General features: G+C 39.8%; 1 protein-coding gene across 1 annotated transcript; it reads left to right on the top strand.

Annotated features, from left to right (window-relative positions):
* The first annotated feature begins 598 nt into the window (after positions 1-598).
* sts (steroid sulfatase (microsomal), isozyme S) lies at positions 599-16,817 on the top strand. The gene is made up of 9 exons (XM_063009749.1): positions 599-744; positions 1,864-1,985; positions 3,332-3,454; positions 4,159-4,573; positions 7,721-7,857; positions 9,369-9,506; positions 12,179-12,338; positions 14,663-14,784; positions 16,254-16,817. The coding sequence occupies exons 1-9, from the start codon at positions 599-601 to the stop codon at positions 16,637-16,639; spliced, it is 1,749 nt and encodes a 582-aa protein (XP_062865819.1). The 3' UTR covers positions 16,640-16,817.
* Positions 16,818-27,807: the final 10,990 nt, after the last annotated feature.

Below are 27,807 nucleotides of genomic sequence, written 5' to 3'. Positions count from 1 at the left end.
GTCGGAAGGCAGAGCTGAGATTCGATACGATGTATTCGAAACCCCAACTCTGGTGTGCTAGCGTACTTTTTACCGCTGCGCCACCTGAGCAGCCTAATTATTCGCAATCTTGGCACAGCTAGTGAGCCACGACCCATCTTTGCTGGCAAAGCCTGAGTTGTTGATAAATCGCTGTTTTATAACTCATCTTGATGCCAATTCTGTTACCAGTTCACCTGCTAAAACTGTGTAATTTGAATATTGTGTAATTTGTACACGTTTCACTCTTATTTGTTTCGGTCTCAACTGTGTTTTTTTTATGTTTTTCAGGCATCAAATTCAAAATTTGTGTATAATTTGGTCAGTTGGCCAGCAAAAACATCACAAGTCATTTCTTGTGCTTTGGTCAGTTAAATAAGCGTTTAAGAAAAATGACATATGACAGATTTTTACTGCATTTGTCAAACCTTTCTAGAAAAGGGGGTTGGATGAAGCATAACAAAAATTGCCTTTGCATTTAATGTCCCATTGCCCTTATATATATGTATGACGAGAATATATTGGTAAAGAATATTGCTTTTCCTAGCGCTTTGTTCTTTTTCATTTGTCTTTATGCAGCATGAAGCCCCCATGGACCCTGCTCTTTCTCAGCTCGCTGCTCTGCACCCCTTCGGTTCAAGCTATATCCAAGCCTAATTTCATCCTAATGATGGTGGATGATCTGGGAATAGGAGACCTTGGATGCTATGGAAACACGACTCTAAAGTAGGCTGCATGGCGTCACTGTCAGCTTTCATTTCAGGCCTTCGGGGACTGAGTGTTTTTCATATGTAGCAGCAGTCCAGCTATGAAAAGCATTAAAAAGGCAGCTTAAAATGAGCACCTATAGAGATAAAATGCATGGTGCAATTAAAGATCAATAAATGGTGATGATTTATTTTGTAGGCAGAGTGGTATAGTTGAGGTTTGCTAGTTCTTAATTTAGCCTTCAAAATATCCATTTATAAAAGTGTCATCATGTTTTTAGGAGCTGTTATTGAAAATGAAATTGAGAGGCAAGATTTAATCAAAGCAAAAGCTAACTAAAGTTGTTGACAGTGAAATAGAAATGCCACAAAACTATTGAAATTTAATTTAATCTGATTTTTAATTTAAAATTAAATTAAAACTGATAATCCTCAGCACTGCAGTGACACTGACATGGTGGTGGTGTGTTAGTGTGTGTTGAGCTGGCATGAGTGGATCAGACACAGCAGCGCTGCTGGAGTTTTTAAATATCGTGTCCACTCACTGTCTACTCTATTAGACACTCCTACCTAGTTGGTCCACCTTGTAGATGTAAAGTCAGAGACGATCGCTCAACTATTGCTGCTGTTTGAGTTGGTCATCTTCTAGACGTTTATCAGTCACAGGACGCTGCTCACGGGGCGCTGTTGGCTGGATATTTTTGGTTTGTGGACTATTCTCAGTCCAGCAGTTACAGTGCTGCTGTGTCTTATCCACTCATACGAGCACAACACACACTAACACACCACCACCATATCAGTGTCACTGCAGTGCTGAGAATGATCCACCACCTAAATAGTTCCTACTCTGTAGTGGTTCTGGGAGAGTTCTGACCATTGAAGAACAACATGAAAGGGGGCTAACAAAGCATGCAGAGAAACAGATGGACTACAGTCAGTAATTGTAGAAGTACAAAGTGCTTCTGTATGGTAGGTGGAGCTGATAAAATGAACAGTGAGTGTAGAAACAAGGAGGTGGTTTTAATGTTATGGTTGATTGGTGTATAAGTTACTGTCATAAGTTTGTAATTCAGAATCATCATGATTCTAAACAAAACTGTTTTGTTTAATAAAGTGTGTGCTTTGTTTTCCATGCCAGGACCCCTCACATTGACAGACTGACTGAAGATGGACTGAAGCTGACCCAACACATTGCTGCATCTCCTTTATGTACACCCAGCCGAGCCGCTTTCCTCACCGGCAGATACCCCATACGATCAGGTCAGCAGCAATAGCTCTGAGGACTGGAGTTTATTAAGCTCTAAACATTTTAATGCATACAATATACCTATTTACACTGGAAAAGCATTTTTAAACATCCTGACGTCCCACTTACATGAGCCAGTCTTCAGGATAAGGACGACTAACATTTTTTTTATCTTCAACACAAGTACTTTCATTAAGTGGAGACTAGAATGGGATTTAATTTGCTGCCATTGATTAAAACTTTGACGTAAACACGTCTGACTTTAAGGCCACAAATTTACAAACAAGTTCTTTCTATACACACACATACACTACCTGAGACTACTACCTAAACCCCTAACATCTACTTGGTAATCTAAAGCAACGTCTCCCAGCCTTTTTTGCACCATGGATCTGTTTCATATAAGATATAATTTCACGGACCGGCGCGGAAGGGAGGACTGGTCCGGTGGTTGGGGACCACTACTCTAGGAAACGGAGGATAAGACGGAGGATAAGACAACAAAATATTTTGAAATGGGAAAAGTGGTAGGGGTTATTTATTTATTTATTTTATTAAACAGATTTTTATTATGTATTTGTTATTTATCTATTTATAATTTAAACATTTATAAAGTAATAAAAAAAGTAAATGATTTTATTAGGCATAATGCAATTGAACAAATTAAAGAATTGATTGTTTTTATTTTTGTTAAATTTTTTTGTCATATGTATTTTATTTATTCATTTATTTTATTTATTAATTTTATTTTATTTATTCATTTATTTTATTAAATTTTTTTGTTTGTAAAAAAAAAAAAAAAGATTCTCACTACCAGGAGGTACAGTGGCTGGGGTGGCCAGCACCTTTTTGTGTGGAGTTTGCATCTTCTCCTGTGTTTGTGGGTTTCCTTTGAGAGCTCCGGTTTCCTCCTACAGTCCAAAGACATGCTATCAGGGCAACTAGAGGAACTAAATTGCCTTAGGTGTGTGTGTGTGTGTGTGTTTGCCCTGTGATGGACTGCAACCTGTCCAGGATGTTCCTACCTTTCTCGCCCGGTGAATTGTACCCATTGCGACCCTGAATAGGATAAAGCGGTGGTAAAACAGACAATGAATGAATGAATTCTTACTATGTAGTTTGCAGAAGTACACATGATATCTATTTTATCCATCCGCCCATTGAAAAAGCTTCTTATTACCCCTTAGTAGAAGTGAATGTGAATGATTGAGTTTGTGATACAACTGAATATACGTGACTAGGTGTTTCATCTAAGCTCTGAATCCACTTCAGTCCTGATTAAAATGAATTGGTCAATTTGCACTATAATTTTCAATCAGAATTTCCTTCCTAACACTAACTGTGTGTGATTTTGCTGCAGGAATGGCGAGTTATGGCCAAATTGGGGTATATATTCTGGCAGCTGCGTCTGGAGGTCTTCCCGCGAAGGAGCTTACGTTCGCCAAAATCCTGGAGGAACAGGGATACGCCACAGCTCTTATTGGTTTGCAATATACATCACACAAAATACAAGCTTAATTTACAACAGTTAATCTTCAATATTTATTAGGTAGATGTCATTTGTTTGTTTATTATGATTTTAACGTCATGTATTACACTTTGGTTACATTCACGACAGGAACGGTAGTTACTCATTACACAAGGTTTATCAGTTCACACAAGGTTATATCGAACACAGTCATGGACAATTTAGTATCTCCAATTCACCTCACTTGCATGTCTATGTCTTTGGAAACCGGAGCGCCCGGAGTAAACCCTCCCACAGTCCAAAAACATGCAGTCAGGTTAATTGGAGACACTGAATTGCGCTATAGGTGAATGGGTGTGTGTCTGCCCTGCGATAGACTGGCGCCCCGTCTAGGGTGTTAATGTGTGTCTTGCGCCCATTGAAATGCTGGGATAGGCTCCAGCACCCGTCCCCCAACCCCCGCGACCCTAATTGGATAAGTGGTTAAGAAAGTGAGTAAGTGAGTCTAAGTGTATAAATAATTCTGATGAGGTTTTGTCTCAGATATATATTTTTATATATTTATTGCATTTATTTGATGGATTTCTGTTACATTGTGTATTGCAGGTATAATTAAGTTAATTAATCGCAGACATTTTTCATGATTTTTTTCACACATTTACTAAGGGTGCCAATCATTTTGAAGCTAACTGTACTCATGTAATGAAATGTCTTGGCAGGAAAGTGGCACCTGGGTCTGAACTGCGAACACAGTAGCGATCACTGCCACCATCCCAGCTCTCACGGCTTCCAGCACTTCTACGGCATCACCACGACAAACCTGCGCGACTGCCAGCCGGGCCACGGATCCGTCTTCCACAACGTCCGTGCCCACATTCCTTACAGAGCGCTGGGCACCGGCCTCCTCACCCTGCTCCTGCTGCATGCTAAAGGAGTGGTGACCGTGTCCCGCAGGCTGGCTTTGTGCCTGGGGGGGACGATACTCACAGCGATGGGTTTGTTTTTCTTGTTCGTGCTCACGTTTCCCTACTTCAACTGCTTCTTGATGAGAGGACACGAGGTGGTGGAGCAGCCGTACGTGTCCGAGAATCTCACGCAGAGGATGACCTCGGAGGCCGTCGAGTTCCTGGAAAGGTTTGAGAGTGCTCGTTCTTTCTAATGATTTGTCAAGTGCGTATCCATTCTGCTGCTAGTTCTTGCCTGGAAAGGTTTCAAGGCTGCACACTCAGGTCCAGAATTATTGTTACCCTTGGTAAAAGTGGTAAAATGTTACTAAAATGTCAGCTTGAGTCTACTTTATAAGTGAAGTGATTATTTTACTATATTATTTATGCATTTTCTCCTTTTTCTCCCTAATATTAGCGTAACCAATTACATAAAATTGTGCTGGGGACCCTGATCGCATCCAAGAAGGATATATATTCGCTTGACACACCCTCCCTTTGACGCACACACAGTCCACCGACCCCTTCTTATTCACCCATACTTGGTTGGATTCACACATGAGGCCAGTCTCACACATGGAGAGTCACACACTGATCTCCGCATTCCTCCATTTCTGTACAGGTGCATCGGTTTCTAACCATTGAAGACCCCACCCTCTTTTTTAGTCCAGTCTTTCCCCACCCAGCAGAACAGTGGCCAATTTTGTTTGCTGCAGGCACTGGGGGGCACTCAGCCGACCGGTAGAAGAGCTGAGCTGTGTGCTAGCAGAATTTCATGCTTATTCTTTAAGGAGATATTAAAGATTTCCTATTTTAGAGTATAAATATAAGGTGACAGGATAAATTCAAGAGAAAGGTTAAAAAATACAACCCCGAATCAGAAAAAGTTGGGACGGCAAGGAAAAGAGTTTCTTACATTTACTTTGACTTTTATTTGATTGCAGACAGGATGAACCTGAGATATTTCATGTTTTATCTGCTCAACTTCATTTCATTTATTAATAAACATCCATTCCTGCATTTCAGGTCTGCAACACATTCCAAAAAAAAAAGTTGGGACAGTAAAGTATTTACCACTTTGTAATGTTGCCATTCCTTTTCACCACACTTAAAAGACGTTTTGGCACCGAGGAGACCAAGTGATTTAGTGTTTCAGCTTTTATTTTGTCATCTTAAGATGTGCAACAGTACGGGGTTGTCCCTGATTCATCTGACCACAATACACGTTTCCACTATGTGATGGTCCATCCTAGATGCCTCTGAGCCCTGAGAAGTCAAAGCCGCTTTTGGACATGGTTAACATAAGACTTCTTTTTTGTACAGTAAAGTTTTTAAGTGGCATTTGTGCATGTAACTCTGTATTGTAGTGCTTGACAAAGGTTTGCCAAAGTAATCCCTCACCCATGTGGTTATATCAGCTATTGTTGAGTAGCGGTTCTTGATGCAGTGCCGTCTGAGGGATTTGCTTGAAGATCACGAGTGTTCAGCTTAAGCTTGCGCTTTTGGCCTTCATGCACTGAAAATCCTCCTGATTCCATGAATCATTTAATGATATTATGCACTGTAGAGGGAGAAATATGCAAATCCTTTCCAATTTTTCTTTGAGGTTCATTGTTTTTAAACATTTCAATCATTTTCTCACACATTTGTTGACAAACTGAAGATCCTCTGATCATCTTTACTCATCAAAGACTCAGCCTTTCCTGGATGCTGCTTTTGTACCAAACCATGATTACAATCACCTGTTGACATCACCTGTTTAAAATCGCATTATTATTTAGTTTTTTCATCTCATTACTAGCCCTAAATCGCCCCGTCCCAACTTTTTTTGGAATGTGTTGCAGGCCTGAAATGCAGGAATGGATGTTTATTAATAAATTAAATGAAGTTGATCAGATAAAACATGAAATATCTCAGGTTCATCCTGTCTGCAATCAAATAAAAGTTATTGTAAGGAACACTGTGTTTTTATTTTATTACACTACTTGGCTATTAAAATACCATCCTTGAAAATTCCCATATTAACTGCTATGGCAATAATTAAGAAGGTTTAATAGAACTGGAGCGGTAAAGAATTTGCCTGGAGAAGAACAAAAGTCTGTTTAACCCTCCTTCATGAGGAAGATGGGTAAAGGCTAAAACATTTCCCAGAAACACCTAGTATTTCAGGTTACCAAGTCTCCAAGTCTATCCATCGATGATTAGATGCTAATTAAATATTTAAGGCAGTTGTTTTTCCTTAAAAGGCCCTGGCATCCTTGTTGGAAAACATGGCATCATGGACTTCATAAAGTACCAAGAGATTTGAAATTAAAATGCAAATAAGCTGAAAAATGTCATGGTTGACTACTCAGGTGATCTGACCACACAAGTGGCCGAACACTTCTGACAGAATAGCGTGGTTCTATACACATAGAGGGTGACATGGCGGCTCCCACAGTCCAAAGAGATACAAAATTGTTCATGACTGTATTTGACATAAAATAAACCCTCATCAAATAGGGCTGCAACTAACGATTATTTTAGTTAAACTCTGCCTAAACATAACAAAACTCTGTTATGTTATTTAAGTTCTAATATCAAATTAAAATAATGACCCATGAAACATGAATTTGAAACTTAAGCTTGATAGTTTAATCAAATAGTGTACTGGCTATGCCAACTAAACCATAACAGGTTAAATATCTTAACTGAATTATCTGCTGAGCTAACTAGCTACTATTAAGTGGAGAACGTTTATTATTTAGAATGAATGCTCTCATTAACGTGAGCAAAAAATAACGTTAGGCTATAACGTTGTTATATAACGTTACTCCTAATAAATCACTGATTAACTATTGCACTTAATGCGTTAGCTTAGCTATCAAACCTAAAAAATAGCGATCTCTTAGGAAGTTTTCCGACAGGTACTTACAAACATTAACTACATTGGTTAAAGCACAAAACGATGTAAAAACTTACCTGTCCTAAATAACGCTGGTCATCACGGCTGCAGGGTGCTCGCGTTTCAGATACTCATGGATCACCGTGTTGCTGGCGTGAAACCACAACTCTGCTCTGCAGTGTCTGCATTCAGCTCGTTTCTTTGGTTTATTTTGGCTGAAATGCTCCCATACTTCAGAAAGTTTCGGTCTCTTTATCTGTCTTCATAAACTCCCCGCTGCGCCATGGAAGCGATGCTGCGCCCCCTGCAGTTCATTTAGTGCGTTGCAATAATAACGACGCGTCGACAATGAAATTATATGTCGACAAATTTTTATAGTCGACGTTATTGATTATGTCGACTAATCGTTGCAGCCCTATGATCAAATAATGTCTGTTTAACATTGTTTGACAGGAACTCAGCCAGACCGTTCCTGCTCTTCTTCCCCTTCCTACAAGTCCACACAGCTCTGTTTGCGTCTCCCATGTTTCGTGGAAAAAGCCGACACGGCCTGTATGGTGACGCCGTCATGGAGGTGGACTGGAGTGTAGGTACTGATTATTAATATGAAGTTGGAAATGAGACAGTGGTAGCCTAATGGGTTAAGTATTGGGCTATTGATTGGAAGGTTGAGAGTTTGAATCCCAGCTCTATCATGCAGCCACTGTTGGGCCCTTGAGCAAGGCCCTGGCTGACCCTGTGCTCTGACCCCAGCTTCCAAACAAGCTGGGATATGCCAAGTAAGAATTTCTATTGTACTGTACACTGGTATATGCATATATGTAAATATGACAAATAAAGGCGTTCTATTGTATTCTATTCTAAATTGATATAAAACCATCTCGAAGCCCTCAAAGTTTAATTTTTTTGAAATTAAAAAACTACAGCCTAGGTCAGCCTGACACCTTAGTTTAATTAAAAATACTTATTAGAAAAGCTACTGTGACTGAAGGTCAAAGTAATAGTAAATCTTGAGGTCGACTGGGATCAAAGTGGAACAGTTCGTTTTGAATTTAACATAATATGTGTGATGTAAATTTAACAATTTAACACCACTCCTATTATAAAATTTGGTTGTGGTATTATATGGAGATGCTGTTTCGCAGCAGGGACTGGCAGTCTGGCCAAGTCTAATGGAATAAGAATAGTACTAGGAATGAAGAGTTAAGTCCAAAGTTAGCATAGTAACCCAAAGCACACTGAAGTTGCATAAAATGAAAAAAAAAAGACAATGGCTAAAAGTATAAGGACACCTTCCTAATTACTGAGTCCTGGTGTTTTATTCATACCCATTGCTCACAGGTGCATACAATTGTTGGATCGGACCACCTGGGCCAGCCTTCACTCCCCACGTGCATCAATGAGCCTTGGCCGCTCATGACCTCGTCGCTAGATTACCACTGTTTCTTCCTTGGACCACTTTTGATAGATACTGACCTCTGCAGACCGGGAACACCCCACAAGAGCTGCAGTTTTGGAGATGCTCTGACCCAGTCGTCTAGCCATCACAATTTGGCCTTTGTTAAACTCGCTCAAATCCTTACACTCTCCCATTTTTCCTGCTTCTAACACATCAACTTTGAGGATAAAATGTTCACTTGCTGCCTAATATATCCCACCCACTAACAGGTGTCGTGATAAAGAGATAATCAGTGTTATTCACTTCACCTGCCAGTGGTCATAATGTTATTCCTGGTCGGTGTAGGTTGCCGGTTCAAGCCCCACCACACACCAACTGTCTTGGGGCGCCTTCTTTTACTGTTTTAGCATGACTGTACCCCAATGCACAAAGCAAGACCCACAAAAAAAAAATCAGTGGAGCCTTGACCTCAACTTTCTAAACAGCTGTGGGATGAATTGGAACCCTATTTATAAGCCAGTCCCTTTCGTCCAACCGGGATTCCAAACACACTCTAAAATTATAATAAAGCCTTTTTAGAGGAGTGTAAGCTAAGTTCAGAATAATGACCAAGCTCATGGTCAGGTGTCTGGATACTTTTGGCCATACAGTGCAGTACTTTCGGAATAATCCCATCAAAATGTGTCATATTTTATTCTTCAGGTCAGATAATGAAGACTCTGGAGCGGCTAAAACTGACAGAGAAAACACTGGTGTATCTGACCTCGGATCAGGGGCCGCACTTAGAGGAGATCTCCATCCATGGGGAGGTGCACAGAGGTTACAGCGGCATCTATAAAGGTGGGTTCTGTATAAATCCAAGAAAGCCTGGCTAGATCAGCTATGTCTATAATAAGTAATTATAAATCAGTGAATAGAATCATTTTCACTTATTTCATCCTGGTCAGGTTTGCAGTGGGTCTTCAAAACTCACAGGACAAAACGTCCTGTATGTATATATTTATACCGATCAGGCATAACATTATGACTACCCCTCCTGAAATTGTTTTGGTCCCCCTTTTGCTGCCAAAACAGCCCTGATCTGTCGAGGCATGGTGTCTGACACCTTTATAGATAGATAGATACAGTAGATAGATTGATAGATAGATAGATAGATAGATAGATAGATAGATAGATAGATAGATAGATACGTAGATAGATAGATAGACAGACAGACAGACAGACAGATAGATAGATAGATAGATAACTTTATTAATCTCATAGGGAAAGTCAGTTATTACAGCAGCTCCAGGTACATTAAAGCAAAAAGTATTAAAGTACAAAGAATTAAAGTACACAAGTAATGTTTTACACACTATGATGTAATTGAATAAATAGAATAAAATAAAAAAATAAAATAAAATAAATAAATAAATAAAAAAACGTAGTATGTCATATAAAAAACTTATATGACTAACCAGCATTAACTTCTTCAGCAATCTGAGCTACAGTAGCTTGTTTGTTGGATCGGACCACACAGGTCAGCCTTCGCTCCCCACGTGCATCAATAAGCCTTGGTCGCCCATGATCCTGTCACCGGTTTACCACTATTCCTCCCTTGGACCACTTTTGTCCCCACAAGAGCTGCAGTTTTTATGCAGTTTGAGATGCTCTGACCCAGTCGTCTAATATATAACATCTTATCGGTACCCTTGATCAAACTAAGAGGGCCAGGCTGACCTAGGCAGTGTGGCTGTAGTTTTTTAATTAAAAAAATTGACTAATCTTTGAGGGCTTTGAGGTGGTTTATATCAGCTTAGAATAGAATAGATTAAAATAGAATGCCTTTATTCATCATATATACATATACAGGTGTACAGTGCAATGAAATTCTTTTGTGGCATATCCCAGCCAATATACGGTGCCCCAGGAGTCGAGGTTGCTTAAGGGCCCAACAGTGGATGTATATACTGGCTTTTACATCAGTACAAATGGTTTTTGGAAAACATAAATGCTAATTACGTATATTTACGTATAATTAAGACATGGCCACTGGACCAGTAAGACCCCCTGAGCATAGAGCCAGCGGGAGCTTTGTGGCCCACTTATGTTTCATTGTCCTGTGTTCGAGAAACCCTGCCCCAGGTCAATATTTACTATTTTATTTGAAATGCCAAGTGGCCACAAGAGCGCTTGTATAAGTGCTCGCTCAAGAGTTCCTGAAACGAATACTAATGTGTTCAACTGGGTCGAGAATGAGAGCGTGACTGGAGAAAAAACACAGCTTCCTTTGTACATTATGTATTCTCATCAAACCTTTCTGTCACCATTAACACCCTGTTAATGTGGGTATTGTCATCCAAGAGGAGACCTCGTCTATCGGGATGATATTTCATTATACTGAGTGATCTAAAAGCATTGCATGGGTTTGCAGTGAGCCTTGAGACAAGTGGACTCGAATCATGGGAGCGGTATGTCGTCCGTAGTGTACCAAAACCATCGACCCTCTTACTGTACCGGTCAAGCCAGAGATGTTCACAAGTCACAAAATACGAGTTCGAGTCGAGTCACGAGTCTTTAGCTTATGTTGTTATTAAATTTATAAGCGTGTGTCCCATTAGGAATATAATCCGTTATTTTGTAAAAGTGCTTAGAATTAAAAACCTCCAAACTTTTTCCGGTTGTGAAGTAAAACACTAACTCATTAGAAAGCCAATCAAGCGTTTAACTGACACATCATCTGTGTGACGCAAACTGAATAAATGCAAATAACAGCATTTCTTACTAAACAATTACAATCAGAAGGTCTGATTGGTTCAGAAAGCGGTTCTTCCAACCATTAGCGCCAATTCTGTAGGAGCATTCCATTCACATTATCTGTTCCTGTGAAGTGCACTACATAGGGTATTCCACCATTTTAAGTGAGATTGCAATCCAAAGGTAACGAAAATGTTCAAATGAAGTGAACTTCAAACTGTGTAGGGAGTAGGGAGCAACGCTTCATCACTACGCCGGAAGCTGGCTGGAACATTTACCCATTGTGTGTGTTGCGGGTTAAGACAGCCGGAGCGTTATTAGAGAGCAGAAAATGACACTATCAGAATGATGTCGGATCATATATATGTATATAATTCACACGTAACTAATGTTGCTGACTTCTGTTGTCCACAAGTCATTTGTAACAAGTCCGAGTCGAGTCTGAAGTCTCTGTGTGTGCAACTTACGTGCGACTCCCCATCTCTGGGTCAAGCACTTAGTTCTGTAGTGTTATCTTGGTGTATGCGACTCATGCACTGTCCCACTTGCCAATATCATAGAAGCCCTAGCTAGTTAGGCATATTTTAATCAATAAATTTGTGCCATTTGTTCCCCAGTTATGAAAACCCCTGTAAATAGTCAAATTACGGTCAGTTGGTCCCAGTTGGTGAACTTGCTTTTCTCATTGTGTTATTATCATTTTTTGGTCTAATTTAATTAATCTGTATCAAACCTTAAAAGTTGTTATGGTTGTTATGTTTATGTAATTTGAGCAGCTGGAAAATCGACCAATTGGGAAGGAGGAATCCGTGTGCCAGGCATTTTCCACTGGCCGGACACACTACCCAAAGGAAAGGTTATCGACAAGCTCACCAGTAACATGGACGTCTTCCCTACTGTGGTGAAATTAGCAGAGGCTGACATACCCAATGACAGGCAAGTCTGTTATCTAGGGATGTGGTTAATCTGCCAATCACAATGAAGGCTTATAAGAATCTTGGTTTATTTATTATATCCTGTCCTTCTTTGGTTCTAGAAAAGTAGAAACCCTGATTTCTCACGAAAATCTGGTCAGTATTAAAAAAGCAGTGATTTTAAAGTCTATCTAATCTGTATTAAGATTACAATAATACACATTTTATCACGTATTTAGGGGTAGCTTCAGCATATCTGGTCCACATACCAGACTGGATACAGTTTTTACACTGGATGCCCTTCCTGATGCAACCCTTGTATTTTTATCCGGTCTTGGGGCTGGCACTGAGAGTGCACTGACAATTTTTTGGCTAATGTCCGAGGGGGTGGCTGAAACAGCCTTTCATGTCCAGGAAGACGCCTGACCAGCCAGTAGCACAGCCGAGATTCGAACTCTGGATCCCTGGATTTCAGCGGTAGTGGGCTAGCATACATTACCACTATGCCACCTGTAGTGCCTAGTAATCTTGTCTAGACTAAGGACAAAAAAATATCCAATTGTACAGGGCTTTGTTGTCATGATTTGGACTACATAACATGCCATAAGTTTTTGCAGTCAGACAGGCCTGGACTGCAGGCAGGCCTGTATAGCACCCACACTCTTTCATTACTGCAGAATATAGCTTGTTGTCATGTTGAAATAAGCAAGACGTCCCTAACAAAAGTAACCTAGAAAGAGCATAGTTCTACGTATTTTTACAGCATTGATGGTGTCCTCACATGTTTCCAACATACGCCATGATTATGTCATGGGTACAAATACATCCCCATACCATGGTAGATCCCGGATTTAAAATCTTTTATAAGTAACAGTCAAACAATGACAGAAAAACAATGCCAGACCAGATTAGAGGCTTTAACTGGCCATTTCTGGGCATTGTTGACAAATAAAATGTATTTTGCATATCGTCACTGTCCGATGAAAAACACGTATCTCCAAAAACCCAGCTTTTCAGGAAAAAGAAGAGACTTTTTGCCCTGACTGTAATGGCGCAAACAAACCACAAATTTAGCACAGAAATAAAAATATATCTTTATCAAGTCGTCAGTCCGTCGCTTTCATATGTAAAATGGACTTACGTGTACAAATATAAATCATGTTTACAATCATGCAATTGAATAACCTGAATAAACTGTATAGATCAAACATTACACATTTCTCAAACAGTACCGGAGGGGAAGGAGAAGGAGATACATGGTTTTGATGGACAGGTCTAGCAGCCAGTAGAGGTACTCGTTAAAGAGATTGCGTGATCTTTTCATTGGTCATTTTGATATTCACTGCTAAGGACAGACAGAGATTTATACCCACAATCAACACATGTAAAAAAGTACACAGTATACAGTATGATACCCATCAGAGAAGTGTGTTCTGTTATTTCAAGGAAATGTAACAATCACCAATAAGATTCCAAGTGTCTGTAAATGGTGTACATAGCCATAGTATGAATGGTAAATCTTAACCAGTAAGAAACGTTACTTATTTACATAATTAAAAAGCAATGTGTTGATATGTTTGAGCTCTGGCAGGGCTAAATAAAGCTCCTCCTGATTCAACATTGCCTTTTCCTGGGTTTTATTGATGAACCTTTGTTCCCCAGATTAGTCTGTAAATTTTTTGGAATTTTATAGCAGTGCTGTGTGAGGAATCAAAGGTCACAAGTACTTCTTTGGGCAGTGAGAAAATCTTGAAGGGGGGGGGAATACACGTCACAGCCGACCGCCCTTACCCCCCTGGCTCTTAAAGCATAAGCCCCTCCTCTTTTTCAGGATCTGCCATGTTGATTGGTTATGCCGCTGCCTAAACTCAGCGACCGGTTTGCTGTCCTCCAGTGCAGCCTCCTGACAGAACAGGAGTCCATTGGGTGTTTTCCTGGACATAGATGAAGGCACCAAAACAAGGCACCGGTGTGCGAATACTACTAATGCACTGCGTTAGTGCGTATCTACTAATAGCCAGCGTAACAGATTGGTTACGAAGTGATGGGGGGGGGGATGCGCCCTTTTGTGCACAAACATTTCTCTGGATTCTTTATATATTTGTATAAGTTTTTTTTGCATTACCTTTTTAAGATTACCCTTATTTTAAAATTGTGGGATTGTGGGATTTTTCAATTAAAAATTAAATAAATTATATAAATTAAATATTTAAATTTAAAAATTATTTAAAGTATTTGAATATTTGTGTAGTCAAATTTGACGTGTGCAACTTGTAGGCTACAGTATAAAATGCTAAATTCTTAATTCATTATTAAACCTGTGTGAATGTGTGTGTGTGTTTTTAGGGAGATAGATGGGCACGACCTCATGCCCTTGCTGCAAGGTCGGGTGCAGCATTCAGAACACGAGTTCATGTTCCATTACTGCAATGCCCATCTGAACGCTGTGAGGTGGCACCCTGCTAACAGTGAGTCTAACTAACTATGCAGACATTATCTCACAGCATGTGATGAACAGGTTTGCAGTGAGCGGAGTGAGATTTAGGGTGCAGCCTTATATTCATCACGACCAAGCAGGCAAATTGCTTGTACGCTAGCTCACATTGTTCACTGTAGACATGAATAGTGATTATTACACCCTTTGTAATTTATCACTAGTAGCTAAAATAATAATGATATAAAAAAACATCCATAGTAATGATGGATCTGCAGGCCAACTGCTAAGAAGTAATTGACTTAAATTAAAAAATGACTGCTAGATGTTTAAAGCTGTTCAGACGCAGTTGGTTGCATTGAGGCGCACGTGCCTTAACCTGATGGTGTCACGGATCCAGCCTCTGTGCTCCATGAGTGCTGTGCCGCTCAGTAACAGTCTCAAGCCAACACCCCTTTTGTGATTGGTCTCCTGTTAATGATCCACAGCTGCACCTTGTTTAGGGGTAATGCTCAGGGTATTTAAGAAGGCAGCTGTGGGTCATCCAGGGGAGACGTTATTGGTTTGGCCTTCTCTTGTCTAGCTCATGCTCTTGCCTAGTTAGCTTATGCCTTTGTTAGTTAGCTCATGCTAGGGTTGCCAACTGCCCTGTAAAATATGGAATCGTTCTGTATTAAACCCCCCCCCACCCAGATTTTCTCACCTAAGCAACACAGTCCAGTAATGGGGCTGCATGTCAGTGTGAAGCTGGATTATGTAAAAATGTTGTTTGCACTATTGAGAGAAAATGTTACATGATGTTCTTTATGCACGTTGTTTTGCCTAAATAAAACATTTTGATAATGTTATGATGGTGTAAAACCCGTTATATTTTTTATAGGTGCAACCCTAACCGCATACCCCCCCCCCCCCCCCTCCCACTCAGGCAAACACCCGCCAAACCACCCCCCACCCTATGCCTTCAGCCAACCCGCCAGCCCAGGGTGTTCCTTATTTCCAGTTCTGAAAGTTGGCAACCCTAGCTCATGCTCTTGTCAAGTTAGCTCATGCCCTTGTTTGTTCATGATCAGAAGTCAAGCTAAGTGGTAAGTCTTGTTCATGTTTGGTATTAGCTTAGCTTAGGGTCTAGTATAGTTTAGTCAGGTTTCTTGTGTGTTTAGATTATCGTTAGCTTAGCGGTTAGCATAGCATTTACTTTAGCTTTAGCTTTGTTCATGTGTGTTTAGATCAGCAAATAGCTTAGGTCATGTGTTAGTGTGTCTTGTCTTGTGAACCCCTTGTCTTGTTAAACATCTCTGCTTGTGTGTCCACCCCTTCTTGTCACGTTTTAGCCCAGTCATTACAGATGGCAAGTCTTTATGTCAAACATCAGTGCCTGATCTTAAATAAATGCTTTATGGACTGTTTTTTGTTGACGTTTCCAATTTATGTCCATAATAATCGCTTTGGTTTTGGAATGGCTTGGTTTGCTAAGATCACCTCTCACCTCTCTCCTTTTACCAGGTACCTCAATATGGAAAATCTTTCTCTTCACTCCTAACTTCTACCCTGAAAACACCACAGTCTGCTCTCATACTCACATATGCTTCTGTACCGAGGCCCACGTGACTCGTCATGACCCGCCACTGCTTTTCGACCTGTCCAGGGACCCATCAGAAACCACGCCGCTCACCCCCTCTACAGAGCCTGATTACAGCTCGGTAATAGAGGTCATGATGGAGGCGGCAAGGAAGCACACGAAGGGCGTCGAAGCCACGGAAGACCAGCTCTCAGCCGCAAACCTGCTCTGGAAACCCTGGCTCCAGCCATGCTGCTCCTCCATCAGCCGGCTGTGCTCATGCCAGCGAGACCAGCGGACAGGGATTGTGGGAATTAAAGATGGGGAGTAAACGGGAGGCAAAAGGCGTATTATTATTGCTGGTATTATTATCCTAATGGACAGTGCAAATGTGAATAAACAACAAACCCAGTGTCTACAGTGTTGCTGGTACTCCTGCACCATCTTTTAAGCACCATGGATCAATAAACCAACAAATAGGAATTAAAGACCAACAGAATATCAAAGTGTTTGTGTATTTTGGTTCCATTTAATTTATTTGTTTTAATTTAATCTTTTTTGTCCCAATTTGGATAAATCACATTTTAAGTCACTAGCACTAAGCTCTTGCTGGCAGAAGAGGTCCGCAGGCCAGAACACACACCCACCACCCATTAAAGCCACCTCCTTGTTTCTACACTCACTGTCCATTTTATCAGCTCCACTTACCATATAGAAGCACTTTGTAGTTCTACAATTACTGACTGTAGTCTATCTCTTTCTTTGCATACCTTTTAAGCCTGCTTTCACCCTGTTCTTCAATGGTCAGGACCCCCACAGAGCAGGTATTATTTATGTGGTGGATGATTCTCAGCACTGCAGTGACGCTGACATGGTGGTGGTGTGTTAGTGTGTGTTGTGCTGGTATGAATGGATCAGACACAGCAGCACTGCTGGAGTTTTTAAATATCGTGTCCACTCACTGTCCACTCTATTAGACACTCCTACCTAGTTGGTCCACCTTGTAGATGTAAAGTCAGAGATGATCGCTCATCTATTGCTGCTGTTTGAGTTGGTCATCTTCTAGACCTTCATCATTGGTCACAGGACGCTGCCCACGGGGTGCTGTTGGCTGGATATTTTTGGTTGGTGGACTATTCTCAGTCCAGCAGTGACAGTGAGGTGTTTAAAAACTCCATCAGCGCTGCTGTGATTAATTATAATAATAATATAAAAAATCTTGTGTTTACTTATTAATAGAATAGTGGCACAGCAGGCACTAGGGTCCCGATGACCAGAATTCAAAGCACATCTTGGGACTCTGACTAGGGTTTGCTTTCAAAAACCTTCTGAAGATTAATTGTATTGTAAATTGTCCAAGGTGTAATTAAGGGAGTGAGTTTGTGAGTGTGTGATGCCATCCAATCGACTGATGTCCTGTCCAGGAAGTATTTATGCCTCATTTTCAGGGTTTCTGGATATTCCCAGATCCACTGCGACCATGAGTAGGATCATTTATTCATTCAGGTGCCACCCTTAAACACTGGGTGCAGGGCAGAAGTATATATAAAACAGTAGACCAATTACTGGCCGAGGGGTTGATCAGATGCAAAACTGACCTACACTGATCAGAGGTGAGGATTAAATAAACGTTTACTTATTATTTTGCCAAATGTAAACAATTTGAGTCACAGATGGTTGCCATGGCAAGATGGTAGGGGCAGTGATAGCTCAGTGGTTAAGGTACTGGACTAGTAATCAAAAGGTTGCTGGTTCAAGCCCCACCACCACCAAGTTGCCACTGTTGGGCCCCTGAGCAAGGCCCTTAACCCTCAATTGCTCAAAATTGTGTTCAGTCATAACTGTAAGTCGCTTTGGATAAAAAAGCGTCTGCTAAATGCCGAAAATGTAAATGTAAATGTAAATGGTACAGTAAGTCGTGTGGGTGCCGCATAGCCGAGTGCATTCCAGTCCCACCAGTAGTTCCATTTTTTTTCATGCATTTTCTCCCCTTTTTCTCCCTTTTAGTGCGTCCAATTGCCTGATTGCGTCATGCTTCCTCTCCACCAATGCCAGTCCCCATACTGTTTTTAAGCAGGGAGACCAGGAGTAGACTGTCTATCCTGGCAAAACTGGAACTTTCTGTAGGATCAGATGCAGGATAGAAAGTAGGTTCATTTTAATTTTATCAGTGGCTTGGAAATATTTGGATATTTGTGAACTTTAGACTGTTTGGCTTGAAAATATTTGGTTATTTGCTCAGTTTGGACTGTTTGGCTTGGAAATATTGGGACATTTTTTTCAATTTGGGCTGTTTGGCTTGGACAAAATTGGTTATTTGCTCAATTTTGAGTGTTTGGCTTGGAAATATTTAAATATTTGTTTATTTTGGACTGTTTGGCTTGGTCTGATTTGGTCATTTGCTCAATTTGGATGTTTAGCTTGGACATATTGGGATATTTGTTCAATTTGGGCTTGGACAAAAATGGCTATTTGCTCAATTTGGACTGTTTGGCTTGGAGATATTTGGTTATTTGCTCAATTTGGACTGTTTGACTTGGAGATATTTGGTTATTTGCTCAATTTGGACTGTTTGGCTTGGTCTGATTTGGCTATTTGCTCAATTTGGACTGTTTGGCTTGGAGATATTTGGTTATTTGCTCAATTTGGACTGTTTGGCTTGGAGATATTTGGTTATTTGCTCAATTTGGACTGTTTGGCTTGGTCTGATTTGGCTATTTGCTCAATTTGGACTGTTTGGCTTGGAGATATTTGGTTATTTGCTCAATTTGGACTGTTTGGCTTGGAGATATTTGGTTATTTGCTCAATTTGGACTGTTTGGCTTGGTCTGATTTGGCTATTTGCTCAATTTGGACTGTTTGGCTTGGAGATATTTGGTTATTTGCTCAATTTGGGCTGTTTGGCTTGGTCTGATTTGGTTATTTGCTCAGTTTGGACTGTTTGGCTTGGAAATATTGGGAAATTTTTTCAATTTGGGCTGTTTGGCTTGGACAAAATTGGTTATTTGCTCAATTTTGAGTGTTTGGCTTGGAAATATTTAAATATTTGTTTATTTTGAACTGTTTGGCTTGGTCTGATTTGGTCATTTGCTCAATTTGGATGTTTAGCTTGGACATATTGGGATATTTGTTCAATTTGGGCTTGGACAAAAATGGCTATTTGCTCAATTTGGACTGTTTGGCTTGGAGATATTTGGTTATTTGCTCAATTTGGACTGTTTGACTTGGAGATATTTGGTTATTTGCTCAATTTGGACTGTTTGGCTTGGTCTGATTTGGCTATTTGCTCAATTTGGACTGTTTGGCTTGGAGATATTTGGTTATTTGCTCAATTTGGACTGTTTGACTTGGAGATATTTGGTTATTTGCTCAATTTTGACTGTTTGGCTTGGAGATATTTGGTTATTTGCTCAATTTGGACTGTTTGGCTTGGTCTGATTTGGCTATTTGCTCAATTTGGACTGTGGCTTGGAGATATTTGGTTATTTGCTCAATTTGGACTGTTTGGCTTGGAGATATTTGGTTATTTGCTCAATTTGGACTGTTTGGCTTGGTCTGATTTGGCTATTTGCTCAATTTGGACTGTTTGGCTTGGTCTGATTTGGCTATTTGCTCAATTTGGACTGTTTGACTTGGAGATATTTGGTTATTTGCTCAATTTGGACTGTTTGGCTTGGTCTGATTTGGCTATTTGCTCAATTTGGACTGTTGGGCTTGGTCTGATTTTGTTATTTGCTCAATTTGGACTGTTTGACTTGGATATATTTGGTTATTTGCTCAATTTGGACTGTTTGGCTTGGTCTGATTTGGCTATTTGCTCAATTTGGACTGTTTGGCTTGTTAAAAATTGGCTATTTGCTCAATCTGGACTGTTTGACTTGGATTTTTTCAGCTGCTCTATCCTGGGTCCACTGGGAAACACATCCATCACAGGGCTTTGGTCACCCTGCCTAATGGGCTATTAAAATAGACCACTGTGCCACCTGAGTGCCTGAAAATATGAAATAATTTAGTCATTTGGAGCCATGTAAAGAATTCTGAAGAACTTCTGATGCTTAATCTATCCTTCAACACCCATCGTCTCCAGCGTTCTTGAGCCAGCTGTTTTTCCCATTTGACTAGAGCACAGTGAAGTAGTCTATCTTAGCCCTGTTAGACTTTGGCATAATAAATTCTACCACATTCTGTAAAAAGTGATAAAAAAGTGCTACTTCTAGTTAATACTTAATAAGATTGATGCAGATTTTGTTGTTTGTACTTACAGCTGATTGACTGATATTTATTCCTCTCCAAACAGCTCAATTTGCCAGGCAGCGTCTAATCAAATTGACTGTTTTTTGTAAGCGGTTTGCTTTATTAATTAACAATTGCATGCTGATTGTAGTGTTGTTGCTGCTTAAAAGCAATGTCAGAGTCATTAAACCATGTAAATGTAGCTGGAAAACAAATGTGTCCTGGTAAATGTGTTTGTGCAATGAGAAATACTTATTAAAAGCTTTTTGATAGCTTGATTTGTTGATTGTCCTATTAGGTTCTTTTATAGATATCTACTATTAAAAGTTACATAATACAGCCAAAAGTATGTGGACACTTGTTTCTATACTCACTGTTTATTTTATCAGCTCCACTTACCATATAGAAGCACTTTGTAGTTCTACAATTACTGACTGTGGTCCATCTATTTCTCTGCATGCTTTGTTAGCCCCCTTTCATGCTGTTCTTCAATGGTCAGGACTCACGACCACTACAAAGCAGGTATTATATGGGCGGTGGGTCATTCTCAGCACTGCAGTGACACTGACATGGTGGTGGTGTGTCACTGCTGGACTGAGAATAGTCCACCAACCAAAAATATCCAGCCAACAGCGCCCCATGGGCAGCGTCCTGTGACCACTGATGAAGGTCTAGACGATGAGCAACTCAAACAGCAGCAATAGATGAGCGATCGTCTCTGACTTTACATCTACAAGGTGGACCAACTAGGTAGGAGTATCTAATAGAGTGGACAGTGAGTGGACATGGTATTAAAAACTCCAGCAGTGCTGCTGTGTCTGATCCACTCATACCAGCACAACACACACTAACACACCACCACCATGTCAGTGTCACTGCAGTGCTGAGAATGATCCACCACCCAAATAATACCTGCTCTGCGGTGGTCCTGGCCATTAAAGAACAGGGTGAAAGCCAGCTAAAAGCTATGTAGATAAACAGATGGACTACAGTCAGTAATTGTAGAACTATAAAGTGCTTCTATATGGTAAGTGGAGCTGATAAAATGACCAGTGAGTGTAGAAACAAAGAGGTGGTTTTAATGTTATGGCTGATCGGTTTTATATTTATTCATTGTCAATTTTATCACCACTTTATCATATTCAGGGTCGCAGTGGGTCCAATTCACTGGGCGAAAGGCAGGAAACACACCAGACAGGCTGCCAATCCATCACAGAGCAAACACACTCCCACACTAATACCTACCTAGGGAGACTTTAGTATATCCAATTAACCATACCTTATGTCTTTCGGCTGTGGGAGGAAACTAGAACACCTAAAGGAAACCCACACAAACACAGGAAAAGCATGCACACTACACACAGAAAGGACCCAGACAGCTCCACCTGGGAATCAAACCCAGGACCTTCTTGCTGTGAGGTATGTGGACACATATAGACAGCTGAGACACCCATTTAAAACTTTCTGACCATATAAGCAATTCAGCTTTTCTTTTATTTAAGTATATATTTGTACATAAAATATTACATCATTTAAGTTAACAATGAATAATGCCTGGAAAATGACCCAATTCTACTTAAGATAGATTAATAACATTGCAAATAAAATGCACAGAATCAGCTTTTGCCACAACCACCCTAGTCCCCTAAACAAAACCCCATTGAAGTCTACAAGAAAGACTCTAGCAGGAAAAAGGAAGTTGCTTAGGTGAGCTCTGCTTGGTAGTTGTGTTTGCCACCTTGGCTAGTCAGCACTGCCTACCTGCACGTACTACACAGCAACTTCACAGCAACTTCTCACAAAAAAGTAAGTGCTTTAAATTGTTTGGCTTGGCTTGGCTTGGTTTGGTTTGATTTTGATATTTATTCAATGGATTGTAGTGGACTGCTTGGCTTTGAAATATTGTAATATTTGTTCAATTTGGACTGTATTGCTTGAAACAAATTGGATATTTATTCAATTTGGACCATTTGACTCGGTCTAAGTTGGTTATTTGCTCAATTTGGACTGTTTGGCCTGGAAATATTTGGATATTTGTTTAATTTGAGCTGTTTAGCTTGGTATGATTTGGTTATTTGTATAATTTGGAATGTTTGGTCTGATCTGGTTTGGTTATTTGTTTAATTTTTACTCTTTGGCCTGGTCTGGTTTGGTTATTTGTTTAATTTTTACTGTTTGGCCTGGTCTGATTTGGTTATTTGTTCAATTTTTACTCTTTGGCCTGGTCTGATTTGGTTATTTGTTCATTTTGGGCTGTTTGGTGTGAAAATATTTGGATATCTGTTCAATTTAGACTGTTTGGCTTGAGAATATTAGGATATTTGATCAATTTAAACTGTTTGGCTTATAAATATTTGGATATTTGTTCAATTGGAACCGTTTGGCTTTATCTGATTTGAATATTTGCTTAATTTAGAGTGTTTGACCTGGAAAGATTTGGATATTTTTATATGAGAACTGTTTGGCTTAAACATAATTGGATATTTTTTAAGTTTGGACTGCTTGGCTTGGATAGATTTGGTTATTTATAAGCATTTGTACTGTTTGGCTTGTTTTTTTGGTACAGATTAGTTGTTTTGATTGCTTGGCTGTTTGGCTAACCAGTTAGCTAACTAAATTAGCTATGCTTATATAGTTTAACCGTTTTATTTTGCCTAAACTGCTTCAAATTTTAGCTTTTTGTTTCATCTGTGTTTATTTTAATCTGGCTCTTAGCACAGTAGCTTAGCTTTAATTAACCAACTTGAGATGCAACTGAACTGTTTGTACAAGGCATTCCTTTTATTTTACATTTTCCTAGTATAAAAGTGGTTGCAGTTTCTATGATACACAGTATTTAAGTGTTAACTTGGGTTATTATGAGTAGTAATTGTATGTAGAAATACACTGATAAGAAGAGATACATTTGAAGCTGTATAGAAATGACAGTATTCTTAAACTACAGATACACACAAACAAGAATGGAAAACAGCTGGATAAATTGGGCCTCACCATGTACTAGACATGCACACACTGTGATTTATCATTTCTTACTGGGTATTAAGAGTTATATTACTATGCAATTTTTAAATATGCATACTTATTAATTAACTGTTTCTAAGATACTTTATAGACTTTATTGTCATTGTAGTTATACAACGAGACTTTGTTTGGTAGCTCTGTGAGATCAGCAGCAATAATAAAATAAACATAGGATAAAAATATTAAAATATATTTAAAAAAAGTACAAAAAATTAAAATTATAAAAAACTCATACAGCACAAAATAAGCTAAAATTACAAAAAATATAAGAAATGAATATTTACATGGTGAGAGGTAGTTATTATTATTATTAATAATGTAACTGCACAATAGTATATTTATGTACAGAATTTAAAGTGATCTGTGCTTTAAAGAGCAGCTTGGGGAGGGCAGAGTTCAACACAGTTTAGTTTACTGTATCAGTAGCTATGGCGGGCGGCGGCACAGTGGCTAAGTGGGTAGCACTGTTGCCTCATAGCAAGAAGGTCCTGGGTTTGATCCCCAGGTGGGGCAGTCTGGGTCCTTTCTGTGTGGAGTTTGCATGTTCTCCCCGTGTCTGCTCCGGTTTCCTCCCACAGTCCAAAGACGTGCAAGTGAGGTGAATTGGAGACACTAAATTGTCCATGACTGTTTGATATAACCTTGTGAACTGATGAATCTTGTGCAATGAGTAACTACCGTTCCTGTCATGAATGTAACCAAAAGTGTAAAACCTGACGTTAAGATCCTAATAAACAAACAGTAGCTATGGGTGTGTGTCTGGGTGGGGGGTGGAGGTGTAATATAAATTTAATTGTGATGTGTTAAGAAATTAAATGAACAGTAATGCTAAATGCTATATTACCTGTAGACATCCAACACGCAACTACTCTAGTAAAAAGAAAATGTATACAAAACAGAACAGGTTTGAGATAATGTACTAAGTTGTGGCTGCTTCTCTGTAAACAGTACTGGCTCATTGCACATCATTGAAGAAAACATGAATGTACCAATATTCAAGAATAAATAAAGAGAATTTAATTGCATCCACCAGCAAACCAAATCTACATGTTTTAACAAGACAATAAGCTGAACCATAAAGCTTTCTTGCAACAAATAACTTACACTGGTTTCTAAGAAATGAAGTAAAAGCGCTCGCATGGTCTAGCCAATTTTCAGCTGGAATCTCATTAAAAATTTTAATGGACTTTGAAATTGCGAGCATATCAGAGAAAACCTTTTATACTTGGGAAATTAAAGACGGTTTGCCAAGAGGAAGAGGCGAAAATTGAATCACAATGCTCTACAGAGCGAATTTATTCTTTCTGTAGTGGTCTCAGAGCTGTAATTGCTAATAACTGCTTTGCAACGAAGTAGCAATGTTGTTAATTAGTCGAGAGTCCCTCACTGTACGGCCTTCTTAACCGAAGAGCGTGTGCAGCACATTTACTGTTGGCTTGGTCTTATTTGTGGAACACTGGTAGATCTTGAACATAGATCAGGGACGAAGTTTACAACACGGCTTAGCCGTCTACCACTGGTATTGCTGTCCTGAGGCTCGGCTTGTGGTGGGTTGTAATTACATAAGTAAATGAAAAGATCTGTTGGAAAGCTTTTGCATCTTGTTTTTTTTTTTGCACTTTAAGTTTCCAGTGGAAAGAAATAGAAATATGAGGAGTGGGAGCCAGGGAATCTCATGCCCCAGGTGCATAAATTAAGAGCTGGATGAAGTGAGGAAAGCTCATTATGTTACAACAACACCGTTTGGTGCTCTGTTTCAATGTGTGGATTTGATTTAGCTAGGGACTCCTCAGTAATGGAAGAAACTTGTGTTAAAATAATTGCATTATTCTTTTGGTAGATACTTTGAAGCAATGGTGATGAGATTAAATTCAATCCAAGCACAGAACTGAGAATTTAAGCTATAGCTGTAATATATATCTTAAATGATCTTTTATTTAATCTAAGCACAGAAGCAATTGCCTTCTTTCTGACTCTTACTGCTATTGCATGCAGTTGTAGCCTAGTGGTTAAGGTACTGGGCTGATAATTGAAAGTTTGCTGGTTCAAGCCCCACCACTGCCAGGTTGGGCCCTTGAGCAAAGCCTTTAACCCTTATTTGCTCAGGGTGTAAAACCACCTCCTTGTTTCTACACTCACTGTCCATTTTATCAGCTCCACTTACCATATAGAAGCACTTTGTGAGATACAATTACTGACGGTAGTCCATCTGTTTCTCTGCATGCTTTGTTAGCACCCATTCATGCTGTTCTTCAATGGTCAGGACTCTCCCAGGACCACTACAGAGCAGGTATTATTTGGGTGGTGGATCATTCTCAGCACTGCAGTGACACTGACATGGTGGTGGTGTGTTAGTGTGTGTTGTGCTGGTATGAGTGGATCAGACACAGCAGTGCTGCTGGAGTTTTTAAACACCTCAGTGTCGCTGCTGGACTTTTAATAGTCCACCAACCAAAAACATCCAGCCAACGGGTGAACTGGAGATACTAAATTGCCCATGACGGTGTTTGATATTAATCTTGAATCAAGATGAATCTTGTGTAACCGGTAACTACAGTTTCTGTCATGAATGTAACCAGTGTGTAAAACATGACGGTAAAATCCTAATAAATAAATATTACGACAAAGCCAGGCTTCGTTCTGCCTGCACTAAACACTCTGGCCTCATAGATACGGAGTGTGTGTGCTTAACTGGCCTGCCTGCAGTCCAGATCTGTCTCCTATTGAAAATGTACAGTATAGTTCCTTATGAAGAGGAGAATTAGACAATGGCAAGCGTTAACTGTTGAGTAGCTAAAGTCTCATATCAAGCAACAATGGAGAAAAATTCTGCCGGCAAAATTGCAACATTTAGTATTATAAGTTCACAAAGAAGGAAAGGTGATGGAGCACTAAAAAAAATATGACTTTGTTCCACCTTTCTGTAATGTTATGGGAGCATAAAATTCTACTTTTATTTACTCTCACTCACTCGCTTAACCACTTATCCAATTAGGTCACGGGTGGTGCTGGAGCCTATCCCAGCTTTTCAATGAACGCAAGGCACACAGTAACACGCTGGACGGGGGCCCAGTCAATCGCAGCGCATACACACACCCATTCACCTATATGGCAATTCAGTGTCTCCAATTAACCTGACTGCATGTTTTTGGACTGTGGGAGGAAACCGGAGCTCCTGGAGGAAACCCACACAGACACGGGGAGAACATACAAACTCAGCACAGAAAGGACCCGGGCCGCCCCACCTGGGGATCGAACCCAGGACCTACTTGCTGTGAGGTGACGGTGCTAGCCACCGTGCCACCCTACATTTATTTAGATTTACAAAATACAGTTAAGTTTATCATTAACATTCTTGCTTTTGTTATGCTTTCAAAATGTCCCAAATTTTCTGGAAATGGGTTTTGCTTATTGTGCATGATATACCAAACTAAACTGGGCACTCTGGAGAGTCCCATTGAGACAGAAAGAGTATAGAGTCCTTTTTAACCAGTGACTGCAGGTCAAGTTTGAACTCCAGCACTAGCTGCACCACTTATTTTTTTTACAAATCGTCCCCAGAACCCCAGTTTTTGTAGTAGAAAACATCTGTTTTGTTTGAAGTCCTGTTATAAGACATATTGAAGAATGTTGTTTGCTTCATAATTAGCCACAGAGCATGCTCTTCAGAGTCCATGACTTGACTAATGCCTTCATTTTATTATTATTATTTTTTTTAATGAATATCACATGATGTGATGCCAGTGATCCATGGTGCAGTTTAATTCATCAGTATGCAGTAAATGGTGCTCAGTAAAAAATAATGCAATTCTTGTCTAACAAAGATGAATTGAAGTTACTGCAGTGTTGACATCTAAACTATCGCTAAATGCTATCAAGCATCCAGTCAGATCTTAATGTGATCACAGAGGAACCTGTTCGCCCAAAATTACTGAACACTGATCGTCAGGATTTGGTGTCTGACACCGTTTACTTCTTCTGAATCTGGTAATAATTTCAGCAGTTTATCCAAAAGCTAAAAACACCCAAACCCAGATAAAAAAAAAGTTGGGACAGTGTAGAAAATGCAAATAAAAATGCCAATAAAAGTGCAATGTTTCTTGCATTGAAAGACTTTATTTCACTGCAGGGTTTTTCATTTGCATTTTTCATACTGTCCCAATATTTTCTGATTTGGAATTGTATTTGTAAAACTGTAACTTTGCTTCTTCATCAGTGATGGCATAGTTACCTTTAAAAAGTAAC

Source organism: Trichomycterus rosablanca, chromosome 15, assembly GCF_030014385.1.
Source record: "Trichomycterus rosablanca isolate fTriRos1 chromosome 15, fTriRos1.hap1, whole genome shotgun sequence".
NCBI classification, from domain to species: Eukaryota; Metazoa; Chordata; class Actinopteri; order Siluriformes; family Trichomycteridae; genus Trichomycterus; species Trichomycterus rosablanca.
The sequence above is the reverse complement of the archived record's forward strand: the minus strand, read 5'-3'. Positions and strand labels throughout refer to the sequence as shown.

Excerpts from the sequence above, each read along its gene's own strand:
- sts (XM_063009749.1), top strand. The coding sequence starts at position 599 with ATGAAGCCCCCATGGACCCTGCTCTTTCTCAGCTCGCTGCTCTGCACC. Across the intron at positions 3,455-4,158 it reads ATACGCCACAGCTCTTATTG|GAAAGTGGCACCTGGGTCTG; the intron begins GTTTGCAATATA and ends ATGTCTTGGCAG. Across the intron at positions 9,507-12,178 it reads TTACAGCGGCATCTATAAAG|CTGGAAAATCGACCAATTGG; the intron begins GTGGGTTCTGTA and ends TAATTTGAGCAG.